A 19,358-nucleotide genomic window follows, 5' to 3' on the forward strand; every position below is an offset into this window, starting at 1 on the left:
GAGGATCCAACTCAGGGCCAAAACCACTGCCTGGCGATGGTGAGGGCCTCAGTTTACCCAGTTCCAGTCTGCCCCTTCTGGCCCCAGGACAAGCACCTCAGAAGCACCCATACATTTAGTTCCAGTTCGAGTGGGAAGTGGGTACTGCGGAGCCTGAAAGCTGACCTCACCCTTGTGGCGGGAGAACTTTCAGACCATTGCCCTGAAGAGATGGAAACGGAGACATCATGCGGCCCAAACAGTCTACACCCTCCATTCCCACAGTTAACCCACTGGGGAAGCTTAGGAAAAGGCCGTCAAATGCATGCCATTCATCTTTATCATTTTTAAATGGGACAAAAACAAAACAAAAAACACATGCACAAAAGAAAATAAGAAGGAACAAATGAAAAAAAGAACAGGGGGGAAAAAAAAGAAAAGAACAAAAAGAAAAAAAAAAGAAGGAACACCAAAAAATAAAATAAAATCGGCTCAGTTAAGATATTTAAAAGTAATAAACCAAATCACAAATCAAAATGTTCGGAATTCAGGCAAAATGACACTTAGAGGCAAAACCGAAGACTTAACTCTACTGGCCTGAAAAGAAAGAAAAAGGACAGATCTCCTGCCATCTCAGGCTGCGAGTCACCGTGGGAGGCCGCTGCCTTAGGTAAGAGGGTGGTCCTCCGCGGAGGTGGGTAGCTTACCCCCGCTGATGGCACGGCCGTGCCCAGACCTCAGGCCTGGTGAGGACCCCGGGCAGAGGGCGACTCCAGACCTGGAGTTTCCGTGCCTCTCCTTCAGGGTCCAAGGCTTTTTTAGGTCTTTGTAATCGCATCTCCCGCTTTTTAACTATCAACATCCAATTAGAAATCAATACCTGATTAGATTCCTCAGTCTCTATCCTTTAATCCTGATGGGATCTTAGCTTTTCTCCAGAGTAATTGATTGAATCAGACAACCCTTTAAGAAAGGGAGAGAATTAGGGAGGGGCAAAGTTCAGGGCTGAGAGTTACTGAGGGCCCAGCCGTTGTCACCCTCGGTGTGAGACAGGGAAGGGTGTCATTGGTTCCTGACTTTAGACAGAAAAGAACAAAATCTGAAAGTATCGTCGTTGGGGGGGTCTTTGGCCACATCCAGATGATCAAAATGTTCCAGGTTTAAAACGGCATTGGGAAGACAATGGTGTCATCCCCAAAGAGAAGAAAGTAAGCGCGTCTGTGCCTCAGGTTTTCACTTAGGTTTTATGTCAGGAAAAATAGCAGATCAGGAGCTCACTCACGGAGCAAGGGACGCGCAGTTGAGGAGGTGACTGGTCTTCCAGACCAGAAGGCTTCTCTGAAGGAGGTCAGGTCAGAACCACCACGAGGAACAGGGGTGCGGGCTGGGCAGGGCGGAGCCTGGTGGGGCCCTGCGGATGCCCCAACACCATGGAACACACGGGGGTTTCCTTGGAGAGAAGGGAGATTGAGAGACTTTTCTCTGGGTGAGTTGAGAAACTAAAAGGGGGCAGGCTGCAGTGGAGAGTGTCATCCTTGAGGGCAAAAAGGGAGATTCTGTCTTCTGTGTCTCCCCAGAGGAAAAGCGTGTCTGCCCCAGGGAAGACGAGATTAGCTCAGCAAACTGCGGGAGAGGATTGAGCCCCAGCAAGTTCCAAAGCCAGGCCCCTGGCCGAGGTCTGTCTCAGGTCTGCAGCAAAGGGATACAGGGTCCCTTCTGCCTGCATCAGGGTCATCCTGGGGCAGGCCACAGGGCCCAGCCGGACTGTTGGCCACTCGTAAATTGGTGTGTTGCCCTGGTGGGCGTGGCTCAGTGGATTGAGTGCGGCCTGTGAAGCAAGGGTTCAATTCCCAGTCAGGGCACATGCCTGGGTTGCAGGCCAGGTCCCCAGTAGGGGGCGCACGAGAGGCAACCACGCATCGATGTTTCTCTCCCTTCCTCTCTAAAAATAAATCTTAAATAAATAAGTAAATTGGTGCCATGTTTGGCCACCAGGGGGCAGGTTTGTCCCAGCCAGCAGGCAGAGCTCAGGGGTGCTAGGTTCCAGAGCCAAAGCCTCCCCTCTCAGCAAAGGAACAGCTGACCCGCGTGCAGACTCTGCCTCAGGTCTGGGTTGTCCTCTGTGGCCTGGACACTTAATTACGTCTATTGTCTTTGAATGTCGAGCAACAGCCACTAACATGTATGGAGGATTTACTCTGCACCCACTTGCTGGACTCAGTAGTTTTATCTGCCCTAGAGATGGTCACTGACAGAGGAAGAGCGATTCAGAGAGGGACAGGGACTCCTTCAAGGCCCTGCAGCCTGTAAGCGGGGGAGGTGGAATTCTAAGGCCTTCCTGTTTGTCCGTGCTCTTGAATGTGACACCCTGAGATCCTAGCGCCAGGGAATACACTGCTCATTTTAGTGCTTTGCAATGTCATTCGAGAGCCATAGGCTCCTGCTATGGCTAAAGGAAACCTTAGAGGGCATCAGATCCATAATGTACTACGTTGTTTTCACGGCAGAATCTGCTGTAGCAAAAATAAACAAACTGCACAGATGAAACAGAGGAGCTCAGCTTCATCTATGAGCAGAAATGACGTTTCGAACCCTACCTTGGGGTACCGGTCATGGCTAACGGTGGTGACCGTCGGTGACACCATCCATTGCAGGCCCAGATCCCGGCTCTTGGTTCCCCACAATAAATACTAACTCCATTTTTTTTCCTTGCCACTTTCTTGATTATTTGCTACGATGTGGTAGCAAGTGACAAAAAAAAAAAAAAAGTGAGAAAAAATTTCATAGACGAGTAGTTCCATGCATCCGCGTTTCTGTTGTTTATTTGTGGTTGGTTGGTTCTGGTGACAGAAGAGGGGAGATGCGCTGGCAGCAGTGGCGTGGGTGGGTGGCCAGGTTCTCAGGAACGCAGAGGCGGGGCGCGGATTTCCTCTCTGAGGCTGGCCAAGTCACCCCTGGAGTCGGGAGGGGGAGAAGCTGAGCTCTGGGGAGAAGACCTTTAGGCCTGAGAGTAGTCAGGGCCTGCATACAGGGTTTTAGGACCGTGAACAAAAAGAATGGGGTGAAAGGGGCCTCTGTAATCAATCTACCTGAAAGCGAGCAACCTCACAGGGTGAGCAGGTCATAAATTCCTGCCCGGGTGGGTCGAGGTGGGTGCTCACGCCCCAGGCCTCTGAAAGGCTTACCTTCGCCTTCAGCCAGCCCTGTCCCTTGCTTCTGTGCATCTAGGTTAACACGCCTTGGAAGTGCCTCTTTTTCAGAATGGGGATCATAGCCCCCTCCAGAGAGTGCATGAGCTCGTTGGCTACTCTGTAATCCAATCCGCCCCCCTGCTTTCTCCCACCTTCACGCAATTCTCCTTATGTTGCCTCCCTAATGCCAAATGTATACAAGAAACCACAGACTCATCCCCTGAAGCATTTTCCTTGGTCTGTTGAGATCTTGCTTCCAGGTGGCATGTTCTCACATCAGCAAGCAGCAGGTGGACGGAGGCTCAAACTGGAGAACAAGAGGGACGTATAGAGTGGGGCAGAGTGTGGGTTCGTGGGGGAGCTCCCAGAAGACAGTGGTTCATTCACTCATCCAGCCAAGGACTAGTAAGCGCCCACTGTATACCCAGCGCTGTCTGTACAGCAGTGAATGCACACAGTTGGGGTGGAGGCGTGAGGCAGAGAAAGGCCATTCACAGGAAGACTCTGTGTGTCAAATCCCCAACAGTCAGAGGGGGCAGATCAGGGACATGCTGTTCTCCACTGAGGTGACCTCCACATCGGGTGGTAGAATGTGTCTCAGGGGACTCCATTCTGGGTGAGGACACCACCCGAGTTCATGCCTCAGGGGGTCCACCTTACTCCCAAACACTCACCAAAAAATGTCCCACCCCCAAACTCCTAAAAAGATTTGAGAGTTAGGGAGTGGAGAGGAGACGCCGTGAGTCCTCCCTTTCTCTGGGCCCTTGGGTTCAAGTGCGCGTCTGCCAGGGCAGTGACGGACACACCGGACTCCTTTTGTGCGGCCCCCGCCCCCCAACCACAGTTGACTATGCCGCGGAGTTTTTGAGAAGCGTCTTGTAGTCAGATTCATTTCTCCCATTGGATCAGAGACTCCTGGAAGGTATATACCAAGTTGTGAGAACTTGAAGGAGTCACGTTACCTCTCGGGGCCTCCATGTCCCCTTCCCATGAAGTGAGGGAGTAAAACCTAAGAGCCCTTCAGTTTCTTCTAACAGCCTCGTCTTATGCACATGCATGACCCTCCACTGAGTCAAAGAGCTTTAATTGTGGGACGGGAAAGACTGGAACCTGCGGTGGTGGAAGAGGGACGGGAACCCTGCGGCACAGGCCGCAGTTCTGAGGGCCCTGCAATGGGCTGGACTGAGAGCTCAGGGCGGCCCTGCAGGGCCTGCCATCTGGCAGGTCCGATCACGCAGCGGGTCTCCAGTGGGGTGGCAGTTCTCAGAAGCGTGGGACAGGGTGCAGGCGAGGCGGAGGGACCGGGATGGCGTGCTCCCTCCGGGACAGAGCACACAGCGGTGGTCGGGGGTAGGACAAAGTGTAAACACTCCCTCGCAGACCAGGCTCGGGTGTGAACCATCTCTGCTTCAGCTGCTCATAGAGTCCGTAGTTTGTAGGAGGAGCTGCAAGAGAAAGCAGGGTCTGGGGTGGGAGTGGATGGTGGGACCCTGGAGGTTTCCCCAGGCCGTGGGATCGGGGGCTTAGCTGGCAGTGCACGGGAGGGAGGGTGTAGGCTTACAGGCTTGTGGGTGGGTGTTCGCTTGGAGCTGAGGCTGGGGTGCTCCCTGCGTCCTCAAGAGGGACCAGGAGGCCTCGGAAAAGTCAGCCCCATGACCTGGTTGAGGGTGGCCCGGCCCGCTCTTGGGTAACTGTCCTATCCCAGCAGGCAAGGGAGCAGTGTGGGCTTGAGAGATGAAGAAACCCTTGCAAAAAGTAATGCAGAGTGACAGGCAGCTCGCTCTCTGACCTGTGTCCCTTTGCTTCGAAGGGCAGGACCGCAAAGAGAGGGATGCAAAGGACGGGGGCAGCTTGAATCATAGATCAGACGAAGCTACTCTCCTAGGTAAATCCCTCCAAGAAGGCTTGGCGCTGTCTTGGAGCTACTCCCACCCTGGAATGCCCTTCCCCCGAATCCCTGCGTGGCTCTCTCCTTCTCAATTCAGTTTTCTCCTCAGGACGGCCCAGCCCTCACGGTCCCACCCCGAGCGGATCCAGGAACACCTGCCTCACTTCCTAGCCTTACCCGTTGTGGTCCGAGCACCTATCCCAGTCCGAAATGACTAGATCTTAGGTTGTCTTACTCCTTCGTGGTGTCTTATCTGTCTCCCAACTGCAATGTCAACTCCCCGAGAGCAGAAGTTCCTCCCTGTTTGTCACCACTATGTGTCCCGAGGTTACAATGGGGGCAGAACCTGGGATTTAGCACTAGTTAGGAAATGAATGACCTGATCCAAGCGTGCAAAGCTATTGCTCCTGCCACCTGTGCTCCAGGTAAACCTGCTGTGTCGGTGCCCAGGTGAGGGCTTTGTCACAGTGCCAGCCTCATCTCAGTGTCCAGGGGAGAGGGCAGGTGGCAGCCCTAGGGGCCAAGAGGACTCCTCCCCCATCACCTCACTCTCGCGCTCTCCATGAGCCAGGGTCCCCCGAGCCAGGCACACCTCAGCCCTGGGCAGGTATGGACCCCTCACAGCACAACACGGGGAAATCCAGAATTATAAAAATACCCAGAAGGGGGAAGTCGGCTTTCTCTGGAAGCCACAGCAGCTTATGCTTATCCCAGGTGCGGCGCGAGGGCAGGCCTGGGTTATAATTGTGCCGGTTGTAGTGGTCGTCGTAGGTGCCGATGAGATGGCGGTGCGAGGGCTCCTGGTGGTGAGGGATGATGTGTTTGCACGGGAGCCCCTGGAAGGACAGACACAATGGGCGTGTTACTGACCGGAGCCCGGCGTCACCTGCCCGCCATGCTGGTGGCCAGGGGGCCGCCACGGGCCATGGGCGGGTGTGGTTGTGTAGACTCTCCGGGCCACACTTGTCTGTCCCACCCTGACGCGGCTCCCCTCCAAACACACGTCTCAGCTTAGCTGCGGTCAGCTTTCTGTACAGGTGGCCCCAGCCTCCGCCAAGTCAATGAGCTATGGGGACGCATTCCCATGAGAGTGAAGGCCCCCAGCTGAATGGGGAGGGTCAGCACCCTCTCGTTGCCTGCCTCTGTGATCTGAAGTCACAAGTCTGAAGTCTCACGTCTCGCCTGTCCAAGGGCCTATTTCCATGGCGAGTGAGAGACACTGAACACGGAGCCTGGCATATGCACCTTGGATTTCAACCGGTTACTATGGGAAGAGCCAGAGAACACTCCATAAATGGCCTTCCCCTGCGCAGGATTTACGGCAACCTCAGCTGGAGACCCGTGGAGGGATCTCTTTGGCGGGGAGTAATTTACAGGGAGAAGAAAGCCATGTGCTCCCTACTCTGGGATGTTTGCCTGAATCAGGGCTTTTCCTAAGAAAATCCTCTTGGCCCCAGGTGGGAATCTGGGGGACGGGGCTGATTTACAGGGGAGGAGAGGGTCAATTCTCATGCCTGTCCTCTTGTCTGGCGCACGCAGGGAGGTCTGTCTGCTCTGGTGTGGAAACGCTGGCTGCGCCCAGTATTTCAAGTACTGGTTCCATAAATAAGTCAGATCACAATGGCAGAGGGAGATGGGGGGCAGGGGCGCAGACATTCAGCCGGGGTTCCCAAGGTCTCCGTCACCAGGTGCCCAGAGCATTTCCAGCGCCAGGGAAAGCAAGCCGGAGAGGTTCCCATCGGCCCAGGGCAGTGCTGAGGAGGGAAGGATAGAGGCCCACAGGGATTTTCTTGCTGCTTCTCTCGGCTTGGGACACGGCCCCACTGTGCTGATGGCATTCCCAGGATTTTTGGTTTGCTCAGGTATGGTGAGGTGCCAGACGTAGAGATGGCTGCCTTTGAGAGAAGAGCGTACAGCGCCCAAAAAGAGGGGGCAACCCACGCCATGCAGGGCCACATGGGGAAGCACGAGGGTCAGTCAGAGGCAGAAGAAGAAAAGAGAGAGGGTGGCCCAGAGAATGGGCGAGTCAGGGCAGGCTAGTTTGAGAAGCTTACGATTGCATAGTCTGGCTAGTTTCAGAAGGCTCTAGGCCGGAGGGGTGCTTCTGGTTGCGGGGACCTGCCACGGCAGGGACCTCAGGCCGGGGTATTGGCTGGGCATGGGAGTGTTAGATTAAGGAGGTGGCTGGGGGCTCTGGATCGTTGGTTTGCGGCCCTACAATAGCAAAGCATCGTAAGAGATAAAATTAAAAATGTGATCGGTACACCTGCCTGGGAGAAAAGCACAGGAAGGGGGTTCTCCCCAGGGGATGGATGACCACCTCATCTCTCCAAGGTCAACTTGAAGAGGCATCAGCATTTGCCTGAGAAGGGTCCGGGGTCGGGGGACACAGGCAGAAGAAAGCTCAAGAAGAGCTGATGGAGTGGAAGCAGCCACCCAAACAGGCCATTCAAATGATCTGTAGGAATGAATGTCAGATTGCTTGGTTCGTGTGTGTGTGTGTGTGTGTGTGTGTGCGCGTGTGTGTGTGTGTTGGGGGAGGGGGGTTTACCTTAATTTTAACAACTGTTCGTATGTGTGGTCATCGCTTTGTCAGGGTTCGTAGTGGGGCCAAAGATCTTTAAGAAAGGGCACCTCACCCTGGCTGGTGTGGCTCAGTGGATTGAGCACCAGCCTGCAAACCGAAAGGTCACTGGTTCGATTCCCAGTCAGGGCACATGCCTGGGTTGCCGGCCAGGATCTCAGTTAGGGGCATACAAGAGGCAACCCATCGATGTATCTCTCACGTATCAGTGTTTCTCTCCCTTCCCCTCTCTCTACAAATAAATAAAATCTAGAAAGAAAGAAAGAAAGAAAGAAAGAAAGAAAGAAAGAAAGAAAGAAAGAAAGAAAGAAAGAAAGAAAGTTAGAAAGAAAGAAAGAAAGAAAGAAAGAAAGAGAAAGAAAGAAAGAGAAAGAAAGAAAGCGCCTCATGTGCATGGAAGATGACGCTAAGTGCCTCGTGTGCACTGATGGTTGGGGACTGGAAGGCCCGACCGTGAGTTCTGATTTTTCTTCCTTACATTAGAATGCCCCTGCGTCTTCGGCACACATGAAGGGTGAGGTCGGCAGCAGCCCCAGCGCCATAGCCTGGTCCGAGGAGGCCAGCGCAGAGCTGAGGCCCTGGTGCTCCCGACGTGGGTCTCCAGATGCAGGAGGCAACTCCGGTGCGGGTTGAAGGGCCACCTCAGGACACTGCATGCTTGATTCTCAGCGCAGGCCCCTGCTTTGTCCCTTAGCTACACCGCTCCAGACATGGCACTCACCACCCTTGGGCACATTTTATGGGAAAATGAGGGTGCTGAGCTCAACAATCTCTTTCAGCTCCAAAATGCTCCCATTCTGACAGATGTCCTCCCCCATTCAGTGCCTCTCTGCCCCCGCCCTGCCTTCATGCAGATGTAGGGTGGGGCAGGGGTAGTGGGAGGTTGCAGCCCCCCCCTCCCCCCCCGCTCCGTGCTCCGCAGGCCTGGAGCATGACATGTCACAGACATGTCACCAGGGAGTGAGAGGGTGCTGAATGTGTCCTTGACTTTTTATGCAAAAGAACAGGACGCCAGGGCTTAGGTGACACCAAGCACTGTCATCCAAACATCACTGCCACTTGCTTTGGGAGAACCCTATGTGACCCCTCACCATTGCCACCTAGTTCAATATTGACCGTGCTTGCTGTTTGTTTCCTACATCCTCTGCCTGTATCCTGTTGGAGAGGAGTGGAGGGATGGGGAAGATGAAGCACAAAAGGGCTGGGGTGCGGAGGCTGGGGGGGGCTACCAGCTTAATATTGGACAGATCTCCGCTCATGGGGTCATAAAGGTCGCTGCCATCTGTAGGCCCTGGCCTGGGGACAGCACTGATGAGCCTACTCCTGTGTTCTCAAGAGGGCACGAGGCCAAGAACAAGCTGGCTGCTGGGAAGTCTGAGGTCTGGGGAGGGGCCCAGGCTGAGCGTGGGACCCCCACTCCCTCTCACCTCAACTCTCTTCATCCCATACCACCTGGAGATCTGGTCTGGTCTGTGGCCAGGGAAGGGGACGTACTCCTTCCTGTACACGGACTGGGGTGTCTTCTCGGTGGCTTTGGTGAACTGGAAAAGATCAAATATTCAAGACAACTTCTGTGACGTCCCTTCCCAAACTTCTGCTGCGACCCCTCACCCCCTGGGCCATCAGAAGCTGGGCGGGGAAAGGCTAAATCAGGACCCCAGAGCATGCTGCCAAACGCAGGCTTAATTCTGTCCCTTCCTTCCCGTGCTGGGGAAGAAGCGTGTGCCCCGCCATCCAGGGCGCCTCAGGGAAACCGACACGGCAGTCACCTGAGCAGCACTCAGGGTCCGCCCCGCCCCCCCCTCACCTCCTCCCTCCCTGCTGGCCTCCTCCCCTTCCTGCTCCTCTTGGTTTTCACTCTTCCCAGCTCGCCCTTTTCTCCCCCTAGTATATGATGTTTTCTGGTTGATATTTTACATTTTTGTTGGGGTAAAATACACATAATGAAACGTACCATTTTAGCCATTTTTAAGTGTACCGTCCAGGGGCATTAAGTGCATGCACATGATTGTGCAACCACCGCTGCCATCCATCCATTTCCAGAACTTTTTCATCCTCTCAAACTGAAACGGCGTCCCTGTTCGGCTACGCCCCCTGGCCCCGCCCCCCAGCCCCTGGCACCCACCATTCTACTTCCCATCTCTGTGGATTTGGCTGCTCAAGGTACCTCAGGTATGTGCGGTCATCCAGGATTTGTGCATAATGTCCTCAAGGTCATCATTGTAGCATGTGTCAGAATGTTTTTCTTTTTAAAGGCTAAATAATATTCCCTTGCACGTATAGGCCGCGTTTTGCTTATCCATTTATCCATTTATCTTGAATTACTTCTATCCTTTGGCTACTGTCAATAAGCAGTGTACAAATCAATGTACAAATATCTCTCTTAGAGATCCTGCTTTTAATTTGGAGGGGGATTATATACCCAGAAGTGGAATCGCTGAGTCATATGGTAGTTCTGTGTTTAACTTTGTGAGGAAATGCCATACTGTCTACCACAGTGACGGTACCATTTTACATCCCTACCGTCACTGGACAATGGTTCCAACTTCTTCACATCCTCACTGACACTTGTTATTTTCTGTTTGTTTGTTTTTTTAAATAACAGCCATTCTAATGAGTGTGAAGGGGTATCTCATTATGGTTTTGACTGGTTTTTCCCTAATGATTAGAGATGTTGAGCATCTTTGCATGCACTTACCGATCATTTGTCTATCTTCTTTGAAGAAATGTCTATTCAAGTTCTTTACCAATTTTTAATTGGGTTTTGTTGTCATTGTTGTTGTTGTTGTTCAGTTGTAAGAATTCTTTATATATGCTGGATATTATTCCTTTATCACTTAGATTTGGAAATATTTTCTCCCTTTCTGTGAGTTGCCTTCACACTTTGTAGATAGTGTTTTTTGATGCATAAAAGTTTTTAATTTTGGTGAAGTGTAATTTATCTATTTTGTTGTTGTTGCCAATGTTTTTGGCATCATATCCAAGAAATGATTGCCAAATTCAGTGTCATGAAGATATTTTCCCATGTTTTCTTCTGAGAGTTTTCTAGTTTTAGGTCTTTATGTCTTTGATCCATTTTTAATTGATATTTGTATATTATGCAAGGTAAGTGTCCTTTTTCTTTTGCATAAGGATATATAGTTTTCCCAACACCATTTGTTGAGAAAAATAGTTCTTTTTTTATTGAATGGTCTTGTTATCCTTTGAAATTGTCTGGTTAGATATGTGAAGGTTTATTTCTGGGTTCTTTGTTCTACTCCATTGGTTTATATGTCTGCCTATATACCAGGACCCCACTATTTTGATTATTGTAGCTTTGTAATAAGTTTTGAAATCAGAGAATGTGAGTCTTTCAAATTTGTTCTTCTTCTCAAGATTTTTTCTCTGTTCAGAGTGTCCTGAGACTCCCAACAAATTTTATGGTGGATTTTAAACTTGTGCGAAAAAATATCATAGAGGTCGTACTGAATCGGAAGATAGTTTTAGGTGGTACTGGCGTCTTAACAATATGACGTCTTCCAACCCATGACCACGGGATGCCATTTCATACATCGATGTCCTCTTTTATTTCTTTCAACAATGACTTGCTGTTTTTAATGACTAAGATGTTTTCCTTCTTCAAGTGTATTTCCAAGTATTTTGTTCTTTTTCATGCTATTATAAACAAAATTGTTTTCTTAATTTCCTTTTTCAAATTGTCCATTGCCAGTGTATAGAAGTGCCACTGATTCCTGCATGTTGATTTTGCACCCTGCTACTTTGTTTGTTCAATTTGTTTATTCATTTTAATGGGGGGGGTGTATATGGTTGAGGGGGATTAGGGTTTTTACACATATAAGATCATGTCGTATAGAGATAATTTTACTTCTTTCTTTCCAATTCTATGAATTTTGTTTCTTTTCCTTGCTCTGTCTAGAACTTTTAATGCAATGTTAACTAGAAGTGGCAAAAGCAGCATCCTTGTCTTAGAAGAAAAGCTTTTGGTCTTTAACCAATGAGTCAGATATTAGCTATGGGCTTTTGATACACAGCCTTTATTATGCTGAGGTAGTTAAATACTAAGTAAAATTCACCAGTGAAGCCATTAGTCCTGGACTTTTATTTTTTGAGAAGTATTTGATTACTAACTTAATTTCCTTACCAGTTATCAGTCTATTTAGATTTTCTGTTTCTTCATAACCTTTTCTTCAATATATACTGTTTCTCTTTGTTTCTTGGAACATCTTTTGACCTAAAGTCTGTTTTTTATAATATTAATATTGCCACTCCACTTTATTTTGTTTACTATCTGCATGGAATATCTTTCTCTACCCTTTCACTTTCAACCTATGCATGTCCTTAGATCTAAAGACAATCTCATAGATGGCATATAGTTGGATCCTGGGTTCCCCCCGACCACCACCAATTCTGCCAATCTCTGTCTTTTCTTTAAGAGTTTAATCTATTTACGTGTAAAGTAATTACTGTTAGGGGAGGACTTACTTTTGACATTTTACCCTTTTTCTGTATGTCTTACAGGGTTTTTGTCTCTCATTGTCCCCATTATTGCCCTTTTTTATATTTATTTGATTTTTAAGGTTTTTTATTTTTATTTTTTTTTTATTTTTAGAGGGAGGGGAAGAAAGGGAGAAAGAGAGGGAGAGAAACACTGACATGTGAGAGATACCTCCATCAGTTGCCTCTTGCACGCCTCCAAACGGGGGCCTGGCCCGCAACCCCGGCATGTGCCCTGTCAGGAAAACGAACCAGTGGTCTTTAGGTTTGCAGTCTGACACTCAATCCACTGAGCCATACCAGCCAGGGCTTGATTTTCTCTAGTGATACATTTTTATTTCCTCTCATCACTTTTTGTGTATATTCTAAAGATATTTTTGTAGTTATCACAAGTATTATATAAAACATTCTAAAGTTATAACAATGTATTTTGAATTGATACCAACTTGACTTAACTCATATGTAAAAACCACTGCTTTGCAGCTCTACCCTCTCCCACTTTATGTTATTGATGGCACAAATTATGTATTAATATATTATGTACAAATTAACATGGACTTATAATTATTTTATGCATTTGTTTCTAAGTTCTGTAGAAAATAGTGAAGTTACAAATCAAAATTATTATAATAATAGTGGCTTTTATATTCGTCCACATATTTTCCTTTACTAGAGGTCTTTATATTTTCATATGGCTTAGAGTTACTATCTAGCATTGCTCCATTTCGGCTTCCAGGATTTCTGTTTGCGTTTTTTGTAGGACAGGTCTAATGGCAATGAACTTCCTCTGTTTTTGTTTATCTGGGGATGTTTTCCTTTGTCCTTCGTTTCTGAAGAACAGTTTTGCTGGCTATAGTTGGTAGCTTTGTTTTTGTTTTGGAGCACTTTAAGTATATCACCCCACTGCTTTCTGCATGCAACGTTTCTGCTGAGAAATCTACTGATAATCTTATTAAGGCTCCTTTGTATGTGATGAGTCATTTTTCCTTTGCTGCTTTCCAGATACCCGATATCTTTGATTTCCAACAGTTGATTATAATGTGTCTCTGGGCTAGTCTAGTTAGATTTATTCTACTTGGAATTCAGTGAGTTTCTTAGACTTGTAGATCCATGTCTTTTCTTCAAATTTGGGAAGTTTTCAGCCATTATTTCTTCAAATGATCTCTCTGCCCCTTTCATGCTTTCTTTTCTCTCATACTGTATATATTGATCAGCTTGATGGTGTCCTACAAGTGCTTAGGCTCTGTTTACTTATCTTCATTCTTTTTGCTCTCCGGCTCAAATATTTCAATGATATACCTTCAAGTTCTCTGATTCTTTCTTTTTCTTGTTTAAGCCTATTTTTAGATGTCTCTAGTGAATTTTTTCAATTTAGTTATTGTATTCTTCAGCTCCAAATTCTTGTTTTGTTCCTTTTTAAAAGTTATATGTTTTTATTGAAATTTTCATTTTGTTCATATATTATTGTTCTGATTTTCTTTCCAGTTGACCCTTCAACAATATGAGTTTGAACTGTGTGGGTCTACTTATATGTGGATTTTTTTTCAATAAGTACAATGAATATATTTTCTCTTTCTTATAATTTTCTTAATAAGATTTTCTTTTCTTTAACTTTATTGTAAGAATACTACATATATATTATGTTGTATATATTATATAAAACCATACAAAATATGTGTTAATTGACAGTTTATGTTATCAGTAAATCTTCTGGTCAACAGTAGGATATTAACAGTTAAGTTTGGGGGGAGTCAGAAGTTATATATGAATTTTTGACTGCACAGGAGATGGGTCAATCCCCTTACCCCCCACATTGTTCAAGAGTCAACTGTAGTTCTTTGTCCATGTATTCTTTTAGCTCTTTAAGTACCATATTTTGTTATGTATAACACATACTTTTTGCCCTAAGTTTTGAGGGTAAAATAAGTGGGTAGTACATATTATACATGGGTAATACTAATTCCATATCTATATAAATGTTTTTAATTATTTTATTTGTGCTTAAGCATTAAGAGTGTAACTCTAGGAAGCAATAACAATATCCAGATGCAAAATAATACCCTGGAACATGATAATAGGTTTTGTTTATACATGCAAATAAATAATTGAATTAAAATGAAAAGATTTTTTTCCCTGAAAGTTTGGGCCAAAAACATGGGTGTGCATTATATACGGCAAAATATAGATATTTAAGATAGTTGTTCTAAAGTTTCTGTCATGTATTTCTGGTGCCTGGTTTTCTTCAGGGACAGTTTTGTCTACCTTAGCTTCTTTCTTTGAGTCAGCCATGTTTTCCTGTGTTGTCCTACACCTTAAGAGATTTTGTTAAATATTGGGCATTGGAGAAAGGAGCCACCTCTCTGAGTCTTTGCAAACTAGCTCCATTCAAGAGACGATCTCTACTAACTAGCAGGGCAGGTTCTGAGCCTTGAAGTCAGCTTGGTGGGAAGGAGTAAGTGCTTCTCAGGACTTTTCTGAGCATGCCTCTTGTGGGGGCTTCTCTGTGTGTGTGTGAGTGTGTGTGTGTGTGTGTGTGTGTGTGTGTTTCCCCTGTATACATGGCTTCTTTAAAAGTCCTGAATTTCCCAAAGAGTCTCTTCTTCTGTGCTCCTTCTCAGGGTCTCAGGTGTCCTGTTGTGTTTCTCTCCCTGCAGTCTCTTGCCCCTGACGTTTGCCGGCCCGTAGCCCCTGGCCGCTTTCACGAGCTGTGGCTACCGCTGCTTTTCATAGCTTTCCTCAGCCCGAAATATGAACTATGCCACTTTTCCCTGTCCGAGCTTGTGTTAGGCAAAACAGAGGCGATCAGGCAGGCAGCCCCCAGGTTGGAATGTTACCCTACTCCCTCTGGGTTTGAGGGAGGGACCTGGGAGCGGGCCACTGCTTCCCCGTACTGCACCATGTGACAGGGCGGTGCAAAAGGGGCAGGTGAAAATACTGTGGGATTCCCTGCCACTTTGAATGTGGCTTTTTCTCAGTTGGGCATTTGATTTGTTGCTATAGAGCTTTGACTGTTTTCCAGAGCCCCTACATAGTTATTTTAGCTCAGCAATAGTAGTTTTTTTTTTTTTTAGTGTTTCTGTGGTAGAGCAAGGACCTGAAATTTCTTCACCTGCTATCTTTCTTACATCATTCCCACCCTGCTCTCTTCTTGCAATCTCCTCTAGGTACAGGGCCAGCTCACCGTATCTGTGGGTGCTGCCTTGCCCACAGGAGCCTGAAAAGACTGAAAAGATTTTGGCCTTGAAGCTTCCCTGACTCATATCTGCTTCTCACATAAGACCAAGTGCACTCAGATCAAAGAGTGGCCACCAGTCACGTCAGGCCAGAAAGGTGGTGAATGCTCATGTGCTCCATAAAAACAGCCTTTTCCAGTTCTCAGAAATTGCCACCAATCTTCCCACACTTACACCAAAGCTGCCAATTCTATCATGCTTTTTCCTTGGTCCATTTCCCAAGAAAATATGAGGATATTTAGATGTCCTGGCAAAAATGTAAGTGGCTCAGTTCAGCCTTGATTGCCAAAAATGAAGGCAGTCAATGTTAAGTAGGCCAATTCAAAGTATTTTGTAATGGCCTCTAAAGTACATGGAAACACTATGAGCCCAATTGTTCTGCTTTGGAAGTAAAATCTGAAATGCACAGGAGGCAGGGCAAGGCTGTGGAACAGGTGCCAGAGAGCAGCAGCTTATGGATGTCAACATAGGGAACATCAAGCCTGCCTCGCAGGCACCACATTCCAGTGAGGGCCAGGCCAGGGAGAGCAAAGATTCTTCAAATCCAGCTGCAGAACCCCAGTCGGTGTGGCTCAGCTAGTTGGAGCATATTCCCTTACACCAAAAGTTTGGGGGTTCAATTCCTGGTCAGGGCACATACCTAGGTTGCAAGTTCAGTCCCCCATCAGGGTGCGTATGGGAGGCAACCAGTCGATGTTTCTCTCTCATATTGGTGTTTCTCTCTGTCTCTCTCTCTCCCTTCCTCTGTCTCTAAAATCAATAAACATATTGCTTTTTAAAAAATCAAGGTTTAGAAGAATTAGGAACGGGTAACATCAAATGCCTAGAAACCTTCCACTGAAAATAGTTCTATGAGGCACAACTCTGTAGAGACATCTGTTATGATAGTTTCAAGATACAGCAGGGACCTTGAGGGTTGCTTGAATGTAACTCCCCAGTGTAGCACACAGACACCCAAATGCCGTATTTTAAGATGCAGCTTCCTATGGTCCTTGATTTTAAAATAGTAATGGCTTCACTCCTACCTCTCCCTGCGTCTTCCCTCTGAGCACTGTTCACCTTCTCTTTTTCCTTACCTTCTTCCTCTCTTCCACCCAGTTTCCAGTGAGCACTCTGGTTGAATATTTGCTCTCAATCTTCCAGCTGGGAGTATACAACGACTGTGGATCTACTGCAGACAATAACTGCATGGTGAGGCTTTGCCCGGGTTTCTTTGACTTGACGCAGTTTACAGTTTCGGGAGTGGGGAGATGTTATGAAGCTGCTGAGTTTGAGTGCCTTTTATTTTTCTTCCCAGACACCCGTCTGAGCAGGTAGTCAATGACACCCTGCCAACTTCACAGGATAAAAGGGCCTCAAGAGTCCATTTTCAGCCTCCAGGGAGAGGTGAAAGGGATCTTGGATTCCCTACGGTTGACTGTCTCCATGGTGATAGACTCTGAGTATAGATAGTCTCCTTAAAGGAGCAGCTGATTCTTTAAGAGCAAAACTGACCCCACAAAAGCAAACCAAGTCAACAACCACCACCATAACAGCAAGAGCCAGAAGAATCTGGTTTCTGTGTTGTCACCCCATGAGAGGCATCGTCCTTGCTGCATTTTTACAACTTGAGTGACTTGAGATGATCACCTGCTTTTTAAAATGAGTGCTGATGTGCTAAGCCCATGCCAAGATGGTTACATGCACTCACTTGTTTAACCCTTAGAGAAGCCCTAGGAAGCAGGGGCCATGATTGTACCCATTTGACAGATGGAGACGCTGAAGCAATGAGGGAGCAAGGGAGTAAGTCTCTTAAAAATTATTGAGGACCCAGAGGGCCTTTATTAATGTCAATGTATTAATTATTTATTAATTTCAAAATAACCAAAAAAACCCCATCTGTTGTAATATGTTGTTTTGTTTGAAAAGGAAACTCCAGTCTCCCATAGGTGTGTAGTTAGGAGAGAATTTGAATAGCCTTTGCAGTTAATGGTGGATATTCTTTGATACTATGCCAAAACTCAACAAGTGGTGGTTTCGTAAAGGTTAGCTGCAATGTGGAATCTGAAACTATGCAGTGAGTGATCTGAGCTCTGTTACGTTAAAACCTCCTGGTTGATCTTGTACTTTAAATAGGTCTTTCACCCAATCATGATTTTGTAACGTCATCGTGGACATTTGAAAAATGTTAGTACACTGAGCTGTCATATCTTTCTAATGTTGACAAATTTCATTCTATAATATCAAAAAAAGTCACGTTTGCTAATATCACTACTGATCTCATCTGAAAAGCATGTAAGTGTTAGGAAGTCAACAAGTTCTCAGTGGTGAATACAAGTTTTCCAAAATTCTAGGTTTAGCTTGAAAGCTCAAAGTTTTGTCATTAACAATTACTGTTTGTTGTTTTCCTTGGAGTGACAGATGTACTTCAATCATTTTCAAGAAAGTATCTGCCAAATATTCCAATGCGAATAATCATGGTTTGTCTGCCAGTCGTTCTTTCAAGTAAAAATGGTGTTTTATTGAAAAAAATCACAGCTAACCTTGCTCACAACTCAGTCACTCATGCAGTGCTCATTCTTGAGAGAAACCTTGTACGTGATTGTGCAACAGGAGAGCTCTACTCATGCCTCCTTCCCATTTCATCACACTGCACATTAAAAGGATATCTGCTCAAGGGTCAAGATTTAATAAAATTAATAAGAATGTCTTTGCCCTGGCTGATGTTGCTCAGTGGGATGAACGTCAGACTGCAAACTGAAAGGTCACGGTTTCAATCCCCAGTCACAGCACATGCCTGGGTCGCAGGCCTTGTCCCCAATTGGCGTGTGAGAGAGACAACAGAGCAATGTTTCTCTCCCTTTCTTTCTCCATTCCTTCCTCACACTCTAAAAATAAATAAATAAAATCTTAACAACAACAACAAAAAAAGAATGTCCTTGATGAAAATGTAAAAATTAAGTGAAACTGGCGTTATTCTTATTTTACTGCCAGTGTGTGGCGGTGCAGATACAACCACTCACACAGCTGATGGTACTGCCTTGGTTCACAATCAGGCACCTGCAGTTTTATCCCTCAGTGTCTTTGCCCCAAGAGTGCAAATTTTAACACTGTGAAAAAGGAGTAATAAGACCTTAGTAGTGTGTATGCTGGGCACACAATGAAAAATATACAGATGATGTATCATAGAATTGTACACTTGAAACCAATATAACCGTATTAACAAATGTCACCCCTATAAGGTTATTTTTAAAATGGGGAAAGAATCAATGGTGATTCCACTATATTGTCATTTGAAATACAATGCTATTTTAATAATAATATTTATTTAAGTATATTTTATTGATTATGCTATTACAATTGTCCCATTTTTTCTCCCCTTTATCACCCTCCATCCTGTACCCCCTTTTCCTCCAGCATTCTCTGCTCCTTAGTTCATGTCTATGGGCCGTACATATAAGTTCTTTGGCTTCTTCATTTCCTATACTATTCTTAACCTCCCCCTGTACCTACCCCATTATGCTTCCTATTCCCTGTACCTTTCCCCCTCTTCCTCCATCTAGTAACTCTCCATGTGATCTCCATTTCTGTGATTCTCTTCCTGTTCTAGTTGTTTCCTTAGTTTGTTTTTGTTTCTGTTTTTTAGGTTCAGTTGTTGATAGTTGTGAGTTTGTTGTCATTTTACTCTTCATAGTTTTGATCTTCTTTTTCTTAGTTAAGTCCTTTTAACATTTCATATAATAAGGGCTTGGTAATGATGAACTCCTTTAACTTTACCTTATCTGGAAAGCACTTTATCTGCCCTTCCATTCTAAATGATAGCTTTGCTGGATAGAGTAATTTTGGATGTAGGTCCTTGCCTTTTATGACTTTGAATATTTCTTTCCAGCCCTTTCTTACCTGTCAGGATTATTTTGAGAAATCAGCTGATAGTCTTATGGAAATCCTTTGTAGGTAACCGTCTCCTTTTCTCTTGCTGCTTTTAAGATTCTCTCCTTATCTTTAATCTT

At 46.3% G+C, this 19,358-nt stretch overlaps 1 protein-coding gene across 2 annotated transcripts; it reads right to left on the bottom strand.

Moving 5' to 3' along the window:
* Nucleotides 1-4,433: 4,433 nt before the first annotated feature.
* On the bottom strand, nucleotides 4,434-16,577 carry CFAP107 (cilia and flagella associated protein 107). Of its 2 annotated transcripts, XM_054579637.1 has the most exons (4): nucleotides 16,446-16,577; nucleotides 9,070-9,183; nucleotides 5,717-5,894; nucleotides 4,434-4,615 (listed from the first exon to the last, which is right to left on the bottom strand). In XM_054579637.1, the coding sequence occupies exons 1-4, from the start codon at nucleotides 16,557-16,559 to the stop codon at nucleotides 4,434-4,436; spliced, it is 588 nt and encodes a 195-aa protein (XP_054435612.1). In that variant the 5' UTR covers nucleotides 16,560-16,577. The 2 variants fall into 2 exon arrangements, with proteins under 2 accessions (XP_054435612.1, XP_054435613.1); XM_054579638.1 differs by lacking the exon at nucleotides 9,070-9,183.
* Between the last annotated feature and the right edge of the window lie 2,781 nt (nucleotides 16,578-19,358).

The sequence above is a fragment of the Pteronotus mesoamericanus genome, unplaced genomic scaffold (assembly GCF_021234165.1).
Source record: "Pteronotus mesoamericanus isolate MK-2021 breed Mesoamerican mustached bat unplaced genomic scaffold, CSHL_Meso_final contig_557, whole genome shotgun sequence".
Lineage (NCBI taxonomy): Eukaryota > Metazoa > Chordata > Mammalia > Chiroptera > Mormoopidae > Pteronotus > Pteronotus mesoamericanus.